A 17131-nucleotide genomic window follows, 5' to 3' on the forward strand; every position below is an offset into this window, starting at 1 on the left:
TTACTACGTGTCCAAGGCCTCCCCGCACTGAACAAAGAAAAGCCCCCGAGCTACAATCCCTGCCCCGGGTGGGATGTGGCCCCGGATTAGGGAGAAGTGCGGTTGACCGAGTCCCTGCGGTTGGAGTTGGCGGCCTGGGAGTGCCACCGCGAGGCCTGCGTCTGCAAGGGCGGCTCATCAGGTAGTGTCCGTGCGTGTGCGTGTGTGTGTGCGCGCGCGCGTGTGTGTGTGCGCGCGGGGCGCGGGGCGGGGGCGCGGGCCGGGGCGCGGGCGGGGGCGCGGGCGCGGGCGGGGGCGCGGGGCGTCTCTAACCGCGCGCCCCCGTGCGGCCGCGGGGCGGGGGGGCCGGCTCTCCGGGGCGCGGGGCGGGGGGCGCGGGGCGCGGGGGGCCGCGGGCTGCGAGGCCGGGCTGCGGGCGGCAGGAGGCAGCGTCGGCCCGGGCGGCGCGGCCGAGCAGGCGGCGGCGGTGATGTCAGTGGCGGCCGGGCTGGCAGCAGCCGGCACTTCCTGTAGACGGGCGGGCGGGCTCGGCTGCAGAGCCCGGCGGCCCGGGTCGGCCTCTCGGCGGGAGGAGGCGGCGGCGGGGGAGGAGCAGGGGGAGGGCTGTCAAATTCGGGAGCCAGATTCCCCCCCTTCCCCCGGCGGTCCCTTCCGCTTCCCCGGCGCCCGGCGTGACATCTGCGGGCCGGGGACCTGCATGCGCGCGCGCCGAGCGGCGGAAGAATGGCAGTGCTCAAACTCGCCGACCAGGTAGGGGCGGCGGCGCGGGCGGCGGGGACGGCGGGCTCGGGGGCGCGGCGCGGGCTGCGGGCTCGGCGCGGCGGGGAGGGCTGTGCGCGGCCGCCCGCTGCGCCCCAGGCGGGGGGCTGAGGCTCCGCGGCGCCGTCCCCGCCCTGGGCCGTCGGAGCTGCGCGCTCCGCCCGGTGCCCGCGGCGCGCCCGAGCGCTGGGGCCGGGGCCGGGGCCGGGGCGCCGCCGGGGTGCGGGCGCGCGGGTGCGCGGGTGCAGGCGGGTGCGCGCGCGGGTGCGCGCAGGTGGGCGAGTGCACGGGTGCAAGCGGGTGCGCGCGGCTGTGCGAGTGCACGGGTGCAAGCGGGTGCAAGCGGGGGTGCGGGTGCAAGCGGGTGCATGGGTGCGCGGGCGCACGGATGCAAGCGGGGCTGCGGGTGCGCGCGGGTGCAAGCCGGTGTGCGCGGGCCCCGGCCGGGCAGGGGGAGGGGAGGCTCGAGGGGCTCCCCGGGGCCGCCCGGAAGGAGGGCGGCGGCGGGAGCGGGCGGACGGCTCGCAGCCGGGGACCCTTCCCCGAGCCACGGCGGAGGCCGGCCGGGCCCGCGGCCCCCGGGGTCGGGCTGTCTGGGGCGTCGGTTCCCCGGGACGGCCCGACCTCCCCCGCCGCGGCGCGGAGGCTGCGTGTGCGCGGCGGCCGAGGTGCCCCGGGAGCTCCAGTCGCGCGCCCCGGGCCCGCCCGCCGTCCCCGCCCGCCGAGGGTCTGTCCGCTGCCGTCCGGGCCGGCGCCCGCCCAGGGGAGCTGCGGAGCCCCGAGCGTCCTCGCGGCGGGTCTGGGCGACGGGGACGCCCCACCTTTGCAGCCTTTGCTGCCCCGAGGGCGGCGGCACTCAGAGGCGCCCGCCGAGCTGCGTGACAAAACTCTGCAGCTCCTTCCGCGAAGGAAAGGGACCGGGCGGCTTCCCCTCGCCCCCCTCCTGCCATTTACTCGAGGGTCGTGAAACGAGCACTGTTTGGGGGTGCAGGTGGGCCCGGAGGCAGGCTGGACCTCGGCGCCCCGCAGAGGGGCTGCTCCGTGGTGCGAAACCTCCTGCGTCTCCAGCCGGTTGCACTTGCTGCCTCGCTGTCCCCAGTTAGAACACCCGCAAGCTAGAGGCGGTCGGTCACCGGAAGGATGGGCTCTCACGTCTTTCAGATTCAAAATTTTGCTTTGTTTGCCCTAAATACTTACAGGCCTCCCCCCACCCCCCTTTCCGTGGGGGAGAGATCACTGAATTGACATTCATCTTACCCTTAAATTTAGCAGGAGGAACAGCTGGTAATTGTGAGGCATCTACTTGTTGCCATTGGTTCCAGAGCATTTAAAAGTGTTTGCAAGTTGATAGAAGGATTCCCTCCACCTTTTTTGGTCACATACTTTGACAACTGTTAGACATTTGTGTGTGTGTGTTTTTAATCTTCCAGTTTGAAGCGGCCCTGGTCATGTCGTCCTTGCTGGTCCAAGTTACTATACTTGTCTCTTAATTCCTAAATCTTCGAAGTACAAAACATGGATCTAAGGGGCATTATTTTTTATAATCACACGCACAACAGAATTTCACATAGAGTTTTAGAGGAGGAAGAGATGCTGAGGATGATCTCAGCTCAAATCCTTTATTTTTTTAAATGGGGAACCTGAGATCTGAATGAGGGAAGCATGCAGTCCCCAAGGACCGCAGCTACTGGCCTGCATTGCTGGAACTAGCGCCTGCCTCCTGCCTTCCAGACTTCTGTGCTTTTTGCGAGAGTTAGACACCTCTGTCTTCTCATTTGACGTGTTGAAAGGATTAGAAGAAGGCGTCCTCTCCTAAATCATGATCAACCCTAGGAGAAAGTTTATTTCTTGGTCTTAGGAAGAAAAGTTATTCTTTGGGATTTATCAGAGTAGGACTTTCAAAGAGGTTTGTCTTTTAAAATGTTTCCTAATACATCTCCTCCCTTCTCCAAAGAAACTAGTATCGCCATGGAGATGAAGAGTCATATAACCTGCATTTGGCTCCATCTCCAGATGCATACAAGGGATCTAAGGAGTTCTAAGGGTTCAGGAGCACCTGAGACTTGCCACCCTATCTTGGGACAAGGCCAGATGGAGGCGAGATGAGGAGGTGGTCTGGGCTGGGTGGAGTCGTGAGCAAAGGAGGTTTCTGTGTGTCTTTAGGTCCGGGAAGTGTGTGGTCTTTTTTGCCTTATATGGTGTTACCTTTCAGTTTGAAACTAAATTCTTAGGTACTGATGCTTAACCTCACCAGAGGCTTAAAAATCCTTTGCTTAAATTCCTACTCCAAGAGTTCTACTCGTCGTTGTGGGCAGGGGCCGGCCTGCCTGGAGTCTTGCTCCTGCCGTGGAGTTTGTAGAAGAGTGCCTGACTTTCCATTCAGCGGCTGGTGAAACAATCACTTCTCAGTTCCTCCCTCACCTTTTTTTTTTTTTCTTGAAGATTTTATTTATTAATTCACAAGGGACAGAGAGAGAGAGAGAGAGAGGCAGAGACATAAGCAGAAGGAGAAGCAGGCTCCCTGCGGGGATCCTGATGCGGGACTGGATCCCAGGACCCCAGGATCATGACCTGAGCCCAAGGCAATGCTCAACCACTGAGTCACCCAAGTGCCCGTTTGTGAAGTGATTCTTGGTTTTCACCATGGCTCTTGGATTTTGAGCTTGCTATCCTGATCTCCCAGACACATTCTTCTTGTTGATAACCTGAATCACAAACCATCTTGCTTTGTTTTTATATGTGCCTAGAGGAAAGCATGTAAGAAGATGACATTTCCTGTCCTGCTGCTGCTGCTGGGTGCAGGGACTGGCTGGGCTGCTGGCGGCCACCAGGTCCACACTCAGTCCCGCATGGGCACCTCAGTCATGGGCGAGGAGGAAACGTCTCTTCTGAACTCTGTTTTGGGATAGTTTTAAAAAAGGGAGAGGCAAGTGTTGTTTCCAGTGGTTTTTTTTTTTTTTTAAATTACTTATTCTCTTTCTTTTTTTTTTTTTTTCACTACGAGAAGGAACTGGGAGCTGTTGCTACAAACTTAGCATTTAGCACTTCTGCATTTGTAACCGTGCTCTTCTATTTTTCCTCTTCAGACAGCACAACATCATTTTTCTTGCAATGTTACGGGGACCAATCATCTTGGTTTGCCTAGAACTGAGGGGTTTCCCAGGATGTGGTACTTTTGGTACTAAAGCTTGGAAAATTCTAGGCAAACCACGATGAGTTGGTCACTCTGTGCAGCATAGAACACACTCGCCTGTGTAATTAATATAATAATGTAATTATTGGGCAGCCCGGGTGGCTCAGCGGTTTAGCGCCGCCTTCGGCCCAGGGTGTGATCCTGGAGACCCAGGATCGAGTCCCACGTCCGGCTCCCTGCATGGAGCCTGCTTCTCCCTCTGCCTGTGTCTCTGCCTCTCTCTCTTTCTCTCATGAATAAATAAATAAAACCTTAAAAAATAATGTAATTACTTCCTCTTGGTTGGACATTAGGAGGTTTCTTTATATCTTTGATAAAGAGAGGTGACTTTAAAGTTTGGGAAAGGAAGTTCTGTTTCATACAAATGTAGATTTAGTGTAAGATAGCCATGAAACTCTTTGTAATTTGGTTTGCTATTGAACTTTTGGCGGCTGCTCGTTATGTCTGGTTAAGGTACTCCGGTGATTTTTAGTGTCTGGTCCTATCTGCAGCCTGCCCTCCCCGCCCTCCCATAAAGCTCTTCAGAGTTAAGAAGCCCAAATGATAAGTTCTTTTGGACCTTTGAGATGTTCACTATTCTTATCTGAATTTGCTAGTGACAGCAGAATGTCACCTCTATCTCAAGGGCTGCCTATAGACAAACCGTTTCAGCAGGTGGCCCTTTTGGAGCTTCCTGCCTGGAGGCCTTCTGGCTAGGTGTCCCCTTGCCAAGTCCTCGCTCACACTTGAGTCACCCATCTCCTTGCCAAAGGCAGTGGCTGGCAGCTGTGGCAGTGGCAAGAAACTAGAAATTCTGTAACTTTGAAAGCAGGATTTCTAGCTCGCAGTGTGGGGCCTTGGGGACATGTTGTGTGTTTTATAGGGCTGCCCTCATCCTTCTGGGTTTATAGCAAACACGATGCTGTGGTCCTGCCTTCAGCAAAGACGGGAAAAGAAAGGCTTTATTCTTTGGACCCTTCTTTAGTGTTTTGGGATCCAGTCACGTGATTTGGGGAGTGCTCTTGAGGGCTGGTGTTTCCTGGCAGAGACCTCATACTGGCTTACATTTATTGTGATCTTGAATGTTGGGCCCTTACGGTGAATCATCTCTTTTAATCCTCACAGCCACACTAGGAGGTAGGTGGCAGTGTGATTCCTATTTTATAGATGAGAAAACAGGAATAAAGGGGCTAATTGACTTGTTCAAGGTCATACACCCACTGAGCGAGCGCCAGGTCCTACCCTGGCAGTCTGATCGCACAGGTGGGGCTCTAACCACAAGGCTATACTTTTAATAGTTGAAAGGTCAGCGCAGTCGTAGGACCCATGGGTGCTTGCTCTTAATTACCAGGAAGCCACTGGGCGAGCTGCACCCCCACACTCCTCCTTGCTCTTGGGGTCAGACCCAGGCCTGTCTGAGTTAGGAGCTGTTCTGAGGCCTCTGCTCCTGCCATACTTGGGCCCGGCTTATCCTGTTTGCTTCTCCACCTCCCCAACATGCTGAAAGACCTGTTGATTGGGAGCTTGGGGATTTTTTTTCTTGGTCCTTGGTCATTAACAAATAAACTATGATCGTTGTAGAAAAATCAGTAAGCTAGATACGCAAAAACAAACAGTGGAAACCATCTGCAGTCTCTGTACTCAGAACTACTCCTGACATCTTGATACAGAAACTTCTAGTCTTCTGAGTAGCCAGGTAAAATTTTTAAACTTTCCACACGATGATATCAGTAGCTTTCTCTTGACCACAAACCTAACAACTGTGCTGTTTAGACCAGTGACTTTTCCAAATAAACTGAATTTATGTGTCTCTTAAATAAATGACTGACTGCTCTAGTGTAAACCCAGCAGCACATGCCTTTTTTTTTCTTTTAAGGTTTCAACTTTTACTTCCTCTTTTCCTCTACATAGGGAGCAAATATAAACTCCAAAAAACACAATTGTTTGTTCCAGAAGCAGGACTGAAACATTCTTTAAAAAGATTTCTGTTTCAACAACATAATATAAATTATATTCAGTATGAAGTATAACATGAAATAATTTAAAAAATAGGGAGGAGCTGGAGAGATATAATCCTGTGGTTTTCAAACTTGGTAAGCTATGGCTCTCCTTTTTCTTTCCTTTTTTCTTTCTTTCTTTCTTTCTTCTTTTTTTTTTTTTTAATAAGCTCTTTGAACTCACCACCCTGAGATCAAGAGTCCTATGCTCTACTAATTTAGCCAGCTAGGTGGCCCCTATGGCTTTCCTTTTTGTTTTCCTCACAGGAGATTCCATATTGAAGCTCAGTACAAAAAAAATAAAAAATAAAAAGAAGCTCAGTACGTAAGAGATTGGTGACAGTAGTGATCCTTGAGGCCCTTTTAAAGATTATTTGGATTTAGTATGATTTGAAAGCCCCTTTGTATGGGAAGGTTATTGGTGATGGATTCATTGTTTTTTTTCCTGACATGTCGTGTACTCAAAAAACAAACATTTATAAATATTTGTAGATGATTAGGAGTTACAAAGAATTCGGGTGACCATATCCTTTTATTCATTCTGGGACAACTTGGAAATTGATGGGGGTCCTATTGAATATTAAGCTGAGAAAATAGGTGTGAACCAGGTGTGTCCCAGGTAAACCTGGACGCACGGTCACGCTACACAGACTCTGTGTCTGCTCACCCCAGGCCTGACAGTGATTAGTAGGCTAGTCACTCTCTTTTGAGTCAGGCTTGCACTGGAGCAGTTATTACAAAGATTGCTTTATCACCTTATGCAAGTGCAGAGTCGGAAAATGGTTTTCATTTCATACATCAGTTCTGACCGCTTGGTTGAGGGGGTGGCAGGAGCATTCTGGCTCTTACAGCTGAGGATGGGGGGAAATGTAATGATCAGTGATCAATGTTTGTTTGGGCATAAGGTAAGGAGAGGTGGCATATGTGGTGCATTAGCCAGCCCCTGGCAGGTCACATTAGGCTCTGGGGGCCTCAGGTGGTTCTTTGTAAAGAGAAGAGGTTGGACTGGATGCCTTTCGGGTGCCGTGGCTCCTCCCATTCTGCTCCCTGTATGACTCAGTCTCTCTGTTTACAGTTCGTACTGTAGTCTTCTTCACAGATGTGGCCGTGGAGGGCGTATTTGCAGAGGAACTCCAATTTAATTTCCTAGGTAACAAAGTCAAGCAGTTAAATTCAGATTCCAGAAGGTTTTAACAGATGTCAAGATTTACAAACTGATTCCTGCCCTGTGGCCACCCCTTCCCCCCATTTGATAGCTAATGCAAGGTTATTTATTTTATAAAGACTCAGCTTTATTGATTATTCCTTTAGCACCCTTTTACCAACATCATCTTTGGCTTCTGCTCGACTTCAGAGGTTGAGAGAGTGGGTATTTTCTCTCATCAGCGTTCCAGTCTGTAAAAAACTTGGTAGCCCACGAGGTTGAAATTAATGATCACGAGTTGAGTTTTTCTTCATGATACTCATAATTTTTAAGAATCTTTTTATCTGTCTTTCCTTTTGAAGCTGAAAACTTACTCAGTACTCTATTACTTGGGCCAAGCAAATAGGAAGTATATAGTCCATCTTTGGACTTTTTCAGGCTTTGCTAAGCCGATGCTTGCTTGTATTTCTTGGTCTTCATGTGTCTGTAATTCCCTCACTCCCACCCTGTGAGTCATAAACATCCCAGTGGAACTTTCTAAGATATCCTTAAGAGCAGGAGACCATTCTGTGCCAGGGGAGTATCCAGAGCTCTTGGTAAAACTAGAGGGATTTGTAAGAACATCTGAGGCCTAGACATACAAAATTTCCTCACAGTTCCAATCTGTCTCAAAGGTTTCAGCGTTAAAAAGAAAAAAAGGTTTAAATGTTAAATTGCTTTTGTTTATTTTCAAAATAATACTAGATGGGAATCAGAAGACGGAATTCTACTCATGATGGTTCTTTTTCTAATAGTTGTAGGACTTTGGGCAAGTCCTGGCCTTAGTTTCTTTGTCTGTAAAATAGGAGTGGATGGTTGGAAAATCCCCTATGTTCTTTCAAGTTCTAACAGTCTAAGGGAATGCCCCACATATCTCATCTCAATTCATGGAGTCTGGTTTGAAAAGTATCTGTCTCTCATGAACTTTTGTTCTCTCCTCCACCTTTCCCCCTCCAGCCTCCCAGGGTGGTGGTGGCAGCTAGACTTGACCAGGTCTGAGAAACACACCCCATGTCTGCCTAAACGTCAGGGGTCCTTTCCCCAAGAATGTCATCCAGCATCTCCAGAAGCTTGGTTTCGGCGAGGAACACACAACCTTGTGGCTGCTCTCTGTGTGGCCCTGTGAGAATTCCCTCGTGCTTCTTGCAGACTCCATGTTTGTCTGTTGTGAGCTGTGCTGAGCTGGTGCCCACTTTAGCCTTCCTCAGAGATGCTGCTTTAGCAAATGGCCTGGGTTCCCCCCATAATCCTATTTTAGTGAGCTCCATAATAACATCTGGGTCTAACAAAGTCTGTTTCCCAACCGTTGGACCCAGAGATGGGGTACAGTTGACACAGTGACCACAGACTTTCTCAAGGAGGGAATCCTCACATGCAATCAACAGCCTGTGTGTGTGTGTAGATATACTCAGTCTGTAGAAGAAGCTTGTTTTGCTATCTAAGATAGGCAAGATGAAGAGAAAGATGGGAAGTGAGCACAGAGGAAGTGTCAGGATAGAAAGCCAGGTAGAAATTCAGGTAAATTGGGGCAAATCAATCAACCCATTATTGCTAAAGCATGGGGTGCCAAAACCCAGGGGTACCTCTACCCCAGAGCTGAGCAAGATGGCTTGTTGAGTTTGGGAAAGAAAATATCAGCATTCATATTTCATTTAAAACCCTTTAAAATGTTCATTTTTGGGGTGTATTCTAAATATGTGTTTATACTCCAATACTATAAAAATCCACTCAGTTCATCTTCCCACTTTTGACCACCTGGCCAAACCACCACTTGGACTATTGCAGCAACCTTCTGACTGGACTTGCTCATCCAGCCTTGATACTCTGCTCACAGCACAGCCTTCAGAGTGATGGAACACTGATGCTCAGATCATGTCATTTGTCCAGTCGGACCGTCCTATCTCACAGAGGAGAAGCTGAAGTCATAGTGTGGCTCACCACACCCCCCTCCACTCACCTGTCCAGCCGTGTCTTCTCCTTTCTCTCTCTGGCTGCTTGGCACCAGCACTGGCCTCCTCACCATCCAGTGAACACGCCAGTCACCTACCTGAGACCCCTTGATGTTCCTGCTGCCTGTGAAGGTCTTCCCCAGAAGTCCCCATGCTCCTCCTCATCCCTTTCAGATCTTTACTCACATGTTACCTTCTCAGCGAGTCCTTTCCTGACCATGCTGTATCAACCGCCTGTGCCATATTTCTTGTCCCCTTTCTTTATTTCTTTCCATAGTATCTATCCCTCATACCATATATTTTATTTTTTTATAAAAACAAAAACTTATGTGTAGAAGAGATACAAATAACAGGGCAGAGGTTTCTGTTGTTTTGTTAGCTTGGTTCATTCACTGCTGTTAACTTCAGCACTTAGAAAGGTATAAGGCACATAGTAAATGCCCAATAAAGGTTGGTTAGTGAATGATATAAATATGGATGAGTGTGTATGTATATATCTACATGTTCAAATGTTTTTACTCAGGTGCTCAAACAAACAAAAGATCTTAAAAATACTTCTATAAGAAAACTTTCATAAACAGAGCTTCCATCTGTACACTGGGATATTGGATTTCCATTCAAACAAAATTTGGAGTAATCTTTCTGCCCCATCAAAAGATAAAAGATCACATATTGTCTTCTTTTCTGATTACATATCTCATCTTTTTAAATTGAACTTTTGGTGGCGGGGGTGGGTTAGCACTGTAGTTGGTCCTCAGTGGGTTCCATTTCTTTATAGGGGAGGTATCAGGGTGACACTAGGAAAAGGGAGATGTGGACCCTAAATATTATGGGGAAGGATGCTGAGACCCATTGCAAAGTGGAGTATCTTTTATGTATTCAAGCAATCAGCATCTGTTTAGTAAACTTCATCTCCAAGGCAGTGACTCTGGTGGAGTCCTGTGCTCCCCTCTTTCCACAATGGATAAGAACAAGTATAATAAAATTTCTGGTTAGAAACCAGAGAGCCAATTGGAAAGGAGGATGTAAGACAATAATCATGCTTTATGGTGTTTAATCTGGACAACTTCTCTATGAAGGAGTGACTGTCATCATTCCACTTGACAGATGAGGAAAATGAGAATTGAGAGATTAAGTGGTCTCTTTAGGGTCACATGACTCTGAGGTTCACATCTGGGCAAGCTTGTCTCCCAGGTGCCCATACTTAGCTCTTGTGCTTCTGGCCTCTTGAGACAGGCGTAGTATCACAAGAGGCTCCCTTCTTCATGGAGCTCATGGTGTTGTTAGAGATGGTATCGCATGCCTTGTGGATGGAAGGCCCTAAGCAGATGTTTACTGAATGCACGTGGCATATGAAAAACCTGTCAAACCAGGTATATGCACCTATGTTCATATAGTACTATGACCTCAGCTTTTCCACTGTGTGAGATAGGACAGTCTGACTGGACAAATGACATTCTGGGGGTACAGAAGTCCAGAAATGGGAATAGTTACTAAGAAAGGCATCAGGGAGCTGGAGGGGGTCCAGTGATCCTAGAGGAAGGGAGTGATTTAGACAGTAGAAGAGGATGGAAGGCATTCTAGGTGAGTGATGTGCCTGTCGGGTAACCTGAAGACGGAATTTACGGAAGCAGAGGGTTCATTCTAGGAAAGCAGAAGACGAAAGGAAAGAAATATTCAACATGTATACTTGGTAGGAGAGGTATTTGTGTATTTACAAATCATTTTTCCTTGAGTTTCTCTGATAGGTACTGCATGTCCTCTCCTGGAGACATAAATTGTGTCTGGCCAAGACTCATTGTTTCCATGTGTTGGATAGGCATGAGCTTTAAAAAATGAGTTTGTATCCCATCTTGTTCTAAGGAGTATTGAAGCATAAGAGGAGGTGTTACTTTATGGGTCCTTATGTCTCTACCATCCCGTCTACTTGAATATTGTACATATTCTTGTTCTGGCAACATTTTGTGGATAAATATGTATCCTGGAATATTAAACTTCATTGAAAGAGGCTGGATGAATGGTCTTCATGGTGCATGACACTGACAGATTAATGTAGTAGGTCTGGAGAAGATCTGTTTTCAACCTTATAAATTTTTATTAAAAATCACTTTAAAAAATCCAGACTATGGGAATACACAGGAAAAAAGTGATTTCATTTCTTTAAAAAATCAATTGTGAGTTGCACTACTAGGTATTTATCCAAAGGATACAAACATTGTGATTCGAAGGGGCTCATAGACCCCAATGTTTATAGCAGCAATGTCAACAATAGCCAAAATATGGAAAGACCCGAGATGTCCAGCGACAGATGAATGGATAAAGAAGACATGGTGTACACACACACACACACACACACACACACACACAGGAATATTTCTCAGCCTTCAAAAGAATGAAACCTTGCCATTTACGATGACGTAGATGGAACTAGAGGATATTATGCTAAGACAAATAAGTCAGGCAGAGAAAGACAAATATCAGATGATTTCACTCATGTGAAATTTAAGAAACAAAACCGATGACATAGGAGAAGGGAAGGAAAAATAAAATAAGGTGAAAATTGAGAGGGAGGCAAACCAGAAGAGATGCTGAGCTCTAGAAAACAGACGGAGGGTGGCTGGAGGGTAGGGTAGCTGGGTGATGGGCAGTAGGGAGGGCGCGTGATGGGTGTTCTCTGCCCCTGGTCAATCAGTAAGTTCTACCTCCCAAACTAATAAAAATCAACTGCGAGATAAAAAGAGGGAGGGGGAGGGGAAATAGATCAATGAGAATTAAGACCCTAATTCTAGTGCAAACTAATTGCAGCGAATGGATTTGGATTCTGATTCAAACAAACTTAAACACGTTTCTGTGAGACAGTTGGGGCAATTTGGATGTTGCCTGGGTATCTGATGCCTTAAAGTATGAATATGGTACTGTGGGTAGGTTGAAAAAGAAAGTCTTTATCTTACAAAACAAGAAAACAAAACCATAAAACCTTCGCGTTTGCCCAGGGCACCCGAATATTTTAGTGACTCACTCTTTTTGGAAGCTTTTTTATTTTCCTTTCAGTTTACTTCTTCCTCCTCCCTTTGTGCCCCTTCTTTTTTTTTTTTTTTTCCCTTCTTTTTTTTTTTAATTTATTTTTTATTGGTGTTCAATTTACTAACATACAGAATAACCCCCAGTGCCTTTGTGTCCCTTCTAAGCTCTCTACTGTCACCCTGATAGAACACCTTCAGTAGAGTTGTTAGGATCCTCTTTGATTGTCAGAAAAGCATACAATTCTGCTAGTTTTGTGGCCTCCAGAAAGAGGCAAATAGCCCTGAGTTGGTTGTGAAGCTCACGCATCTATTGACTCACTTTCAGTGGCCCTGGTAATTCGAGGTGGATATTCGAGTCTCTACCTGAAAATCACAAGTTGGGGGCCTTTAGGAAGACCTACATTTGGCAATCTTTGTACAGTTATTTCAGTTGTAAGGTATTTCCAGGGGAATTTAGAGTTGCCCCAAGTCACTTTGTTGTAGTTTTCTTTTTTAAATTCCAGTGAGCGTACGGTGTTGTATTAGTTTCGGGTGTACAATATAGTGATTTAACAGTTCGTACATCACCTGGTGCTTATCATGATGTTATATTAATTTGTTAAAAATGATCTTATTTATTTTTTATTTGAGAGAGAGAGAGGGAGGGAGCACAAGCAGGGGAAGGGGCGGAGGGAGAGGGAGAAGCAGGCTCCCTCTGAGTGGGGAGCCCCGACTCCAGGCTCGATCCCAGGACCCTGAGATCATGACCTGAGGGGAAGACAGATGTTTAACCAACTGAGCCACCCGGGTGCCCCGATGTTACATTGCTTTTAAACCATGATTTTATTTAAACTGGGTAGTTTTATTTACTTATATATGTTTTTAAGATTTATTTTTATTTATTTTAGAGAGAGAGAGAGAGAAAGAGCGTGCTTGTGTGCGAGCGGGGGGAGGGGCAAGGAGAGAGAGGTAGGGAGAGGAGCACATTCCTCACCGAGCACGGAGCCCCACACAGGACCAATCCTACAACCCTGAGATTATGATCTGAAGCCGAAATCAGAAGTCTGAGGCTTAACCCACTGAGCCACCCAGGCGCCCCTCAACTGGGAGGTTTTAAAAGACATCAGGCAATCACAGGTCTCAATTTTAATGACCCTTGTTGCCACACCTCAGGAAGTAGGACTTGGCTATTGCCCTCAAGGATCTCAGTGTTGCTTTTAGGCAAGCAGAGATATCTTTATTTCTGCAAGTGCGAAAATCCTTCCATATCCTTTTCTTTTTTTAAAAAAAAATCATGTATAGAGCATGAGAGTGTGAGAGCTCGAGTGTGAGCTCAGATGTGAGGGGCAGAGGCAGACGGAGGAGAGAGAATGCCAAGCAGACTCTGTGCTGAGCGTGCTGAGTGCAGAGCCCTACATGGATGGGGCTCGATCTCCCCACCCTGAGATCGTGACCTGAGCCAAAGCCAAGAGTTGGACGCTTAGTCTGCTTTGTCCCCCGGGTGCTCCCCTTCCATGTTCTTCTTAATGGAGCCCAGATTTAAGAATAGATTGTAGGCTTGAGAAATGGCCAGTTGCAACTTGAGTAAATGGTCTTGTTATGTGTAATTCAGAAGCCAGTTGACCAGGGTTTTTGATCTTTGGAACCTCCGTATAATGAAGTCTTGGGTCCCATAAAATAAGTGTAGCATTTAGTAGCTCATGCTACTTTTCTTAGCAGCCAGAAGAAACAATCTTATTTTGAGGAGCTCTGCTCTTTAGCAAAAGAGTATCCAGGTCCTAGGGTACTCTAACTACTCTATATACTATATTTTAAAATGTGACATCTCACTGAACAGTTTCCAAAAAATTACATGGGAGTGGCATAGTGAAGGGAATACCAAAGTTGCTGTCTGAAGATCTAGACTATAGGCACATCTCTACTCCTGACTAGGTGTCTCAGGCACAACTATGACAAAACTTTCCTTGATTTAAAAGTGGTTATAATAATACTTGCTTCATGGGGAAGTTGTGACAATCAAGTGGGAAAAGTCTTTGTACAGTAAGTGGCCTATGTGAATTCAATAAATAGTTCTTGAATTTCTGGTTGATTCTTCATTTGTCAAATTAAAATGTTCTCTAGGGTCAATTTCAATTCTATGAGAATATGATTTTAATTATTTTTTTGTTTTAAATTTATAACCATTTATCTGGTCTTTTTTTTTTTTTTTCCTTTAAGGATTTTATGTATTTATTCATGAAATACAGAGAGAGAGGCAGAGACACAGGCAGGAGAAGCAGGTTCCTTGCAGGGAGCCTGATGTGGGACTCGGGCAGCACCACCCTGGAACCACGACCTGACCCGAAGGCAGACACCCAACCGCTGAGCCACCCAGGCGCCTTACCCCACTTGTTCTTAAATCTCTAACTTAAACAGCATTGGTAGAAGGTGTTTCTGTTGGTTTTAATTTTGTGTGAAATCTCCACACTTAGATTTGCATTGTAGCATTTTGGTTCCTACAACTTTAGGAAGTACATTTTTCTTTCATTTTGGCTTTAATGAATGAATTGACTTGTTTTGTTCAGCTGAAGAATTTTATGTTTATTTATTTATTTATTTATTTATTTATTTGAATTTTATGTTTAGATGGATCTAGGAGAATACATGTGTGTTGAAAGAATTCTGAAGAGTTTGCAATCATTCTTGATTTAAGTTGTCAAAAAGAACTGAGAATTACTTTTAAGAATGCCACTTCCTCTTCACAGAAGTATAAAACCATGTCTTTTTGAGGAAGTGTGTAAGAACAAAATAGTTGATAGACCAATCTTCATAAAAAATCATCACGGGAGAGTTTCTGAGAAACATTAAGGTTTCAAGTCTTGAATGAGCATATAACAGAAAGCCATACATTTCTCTGAAAAAAAAAGTGATGAAAAAGTCAGAAGAAGAATTCTTTGTAAAAAGTTGCTTTAATTTGGAATCTGTTTTTTAAACTACCAAATGAAATTTAAAAAGAAAGTAAGAAAAAAAAAATAAAAAGAAAGTAAGTGAAACATCATTACGTACATGTCTATGTCTTAATCCTTTTATTTTAAAAGATTTTTATCTTTTTACGTAATCTCTACACCCAGTGTGGGACTTGAATTTACAACCTGAAGATCAAGGGTTGCATACTCCATAGACTGAGCCAGCCAGGTACCCCATAAATGTTTTAATTCCAAGATGTATTTCATTTTGAGATATATCTGGTTAAGGTGTAGGGCAAAATAAAAAGAGTCACAGGAAAATGAAAATGAGAGTGGTACTAAAAAGAATAAAGAGCATACTAAAGAAAAAAAATAGGAGAGAAATACATTTTTTAAAAAAGAGGGAGGAGCTCCTGGGTGGTGCGGTAGGTTGTGTCCGACTCTTGGTTTTGGCTCAGATCATGCTCTCAGGGTGGTGAGATCAAGCCCCGAGTCAGGCTCTGCGCTTAACATAGACTCTGCTTGAGTTTCTCTCTCCCTCTCCCTCTGCCCCTCCATCCCCACCACACGTGTGTGCATGCTCTCTCTCTCTCAAATAAATAAATACATGTTAAAAAAAAGAGGGAAGGCATTGAGAATGGAGGGAGACTGCCCATGTTACTTTCCATGGTGAATGTCACTCCTTTAAGGCCTCAGGGAGCTTTTCCGGAGAGCTAATGCTTCCCTCCCTTTCTAGTGGAATTGGCTGTGAGACCCTGGGAGACATCACACCTCTCTGGGCCTCAGTTTCCACTAAGGAACGACGACATGGGTTAGATGAGCCAACAGCTGCTCCAGCCTTGGTGGCTCTGACGTGGAGGCTGGGAGACGACTGTCCGTCCACAGGCCGAATCAAGTTTGAGGCCTCTTGTTATATGGCCTGTCAGCTAAGAATAGCTTTTAGGTTTTTATTTTTATTTTATTATTTTATTTTATTTATTTATTTAATTAATTTATTATGTTTGTAAATGGTTGAAAAAGATCAAAAGGATAATATTTTGAGACACGTGAAAATGATATAAAATTAAAATTTCAGTATCCATCCATAAAATCGTCTTGGAACACAGCCTCCCTCGTGTCTTCCAGTGTTGTCTGTGGCTGCTTTGGGGCCCCAAGAGTGGAGTTAGGTCATTGCCACAGAGCCTGCATGGCTGGCAAAACAGAACATTTACTATCTGGCTCTTCACAGAAAAAAGTGAAGCACAAGTGAAGCACTCTAACCCAAGCACAGACTTGGGACCACACTCTTCAGAAATTGAGTGTTGTCTTTGTATTACCTATGCTGTACTCTGATCTAGATTTAATTAGATTAATATGGTAATTCTTGCTTCTATTATTTTCTCCAGGAGAAAGTAGAAGCTTAGTTAGCCTTCTTGGTGTGTTTTTAATTAAAAAGAAAAATCCCCTTTAAAACAATAGTTTGTTTGTACTCAGACTTTTTTTCTCTCCCTTTAGGAATCACTGTAGAGAAGAAAGCCATATGTTTGTATTTTAAATCATTTGCCTTTTAAACTGGATTTTTAAACTCCAGATGTGGACTCAGGAACAGTTAAAATGTACTTTTGATGTTCTCCAAAATCCACGATGGGGGAGGAGAACTTTACCTCTTATATTGGAGAGTGAAAGAGAAATCTTAATATTTTCTATTTCCCATTGTGTGCTAAAAATACTATTTTTAGCTTTTTTGGGTGGACAGTCTAGATTAATATAGGGATGGAATTAGCTTTAATTTTATGGAATGCCAATTAGAGCAATTAAACATATATATTTTGGGATCCCTGGGTGGCGCAGCGGTTTGGCGCCTGCCTTTGGCCCAGGGTGCGATCCTGGAGACCCGGGATCGAATCCCACGTCAGGCTCCCGGTGCATGGAGCCTGCTTCTCCCTCTGCCTGTGTCTCTGCCTCATTCTCTCTCTCTCTCTGTGACTATCACAAATAATAAATAAAAATTAAAAAAAATATATTTTGAAGATACACTCAGTTATTACAAATGGAAATTATAAAATTAAAAGATCCATAATATCTACTTATCTAATATTTCTCACTATTCTAGAAAGTTCTCTCTGAAGCTAAGTCTGGTAATTG

General features: G+C 45.9%; 1 protein-coding gene across 14 annotated transcripts in view; it reads left to right on the forward strand.

The window, feature by feature from the left end:
• Nucleotides 1-524: 524 nt before the first annotated feature.
• The window catches only part of ANKRD44 (ankyrin repeat domain 44), a 361909-nt gene continuing 345302 nt past the window's right edge, over nt 525-17131 (forward strand). For all 14 annotated transcript variants that reach the window (XR_012025054.1, XR_012025055.1, XR_012025051.1 and 11 more), the window contains exon 1: nt 525-750. Coding sequence is in view for 8 of the 14 variants with exons in the window: in XM_072813230.1 (XP_072669331.1) it covers nt 724-750 (27 nt within the window). In the remaining 6 variants the exon portion in view is untranslated. The remainder of the gene's footprint in view (nt 751-17131) is intronic.

The sequence above is a fragment of the Canis lupus genome, chromosome 36 (assembly GCF_048164855.1).
Source record: "Canis lupus baileyi chromosome 36, mCanLup2.hap1, whole genome shotgun sequence".
Classification (NCBI taxonomy): Eukaryota; Metazoa; Chordata; class Mammalia; order Carnivora; family Canidae; genus Canis; species Canis lupus.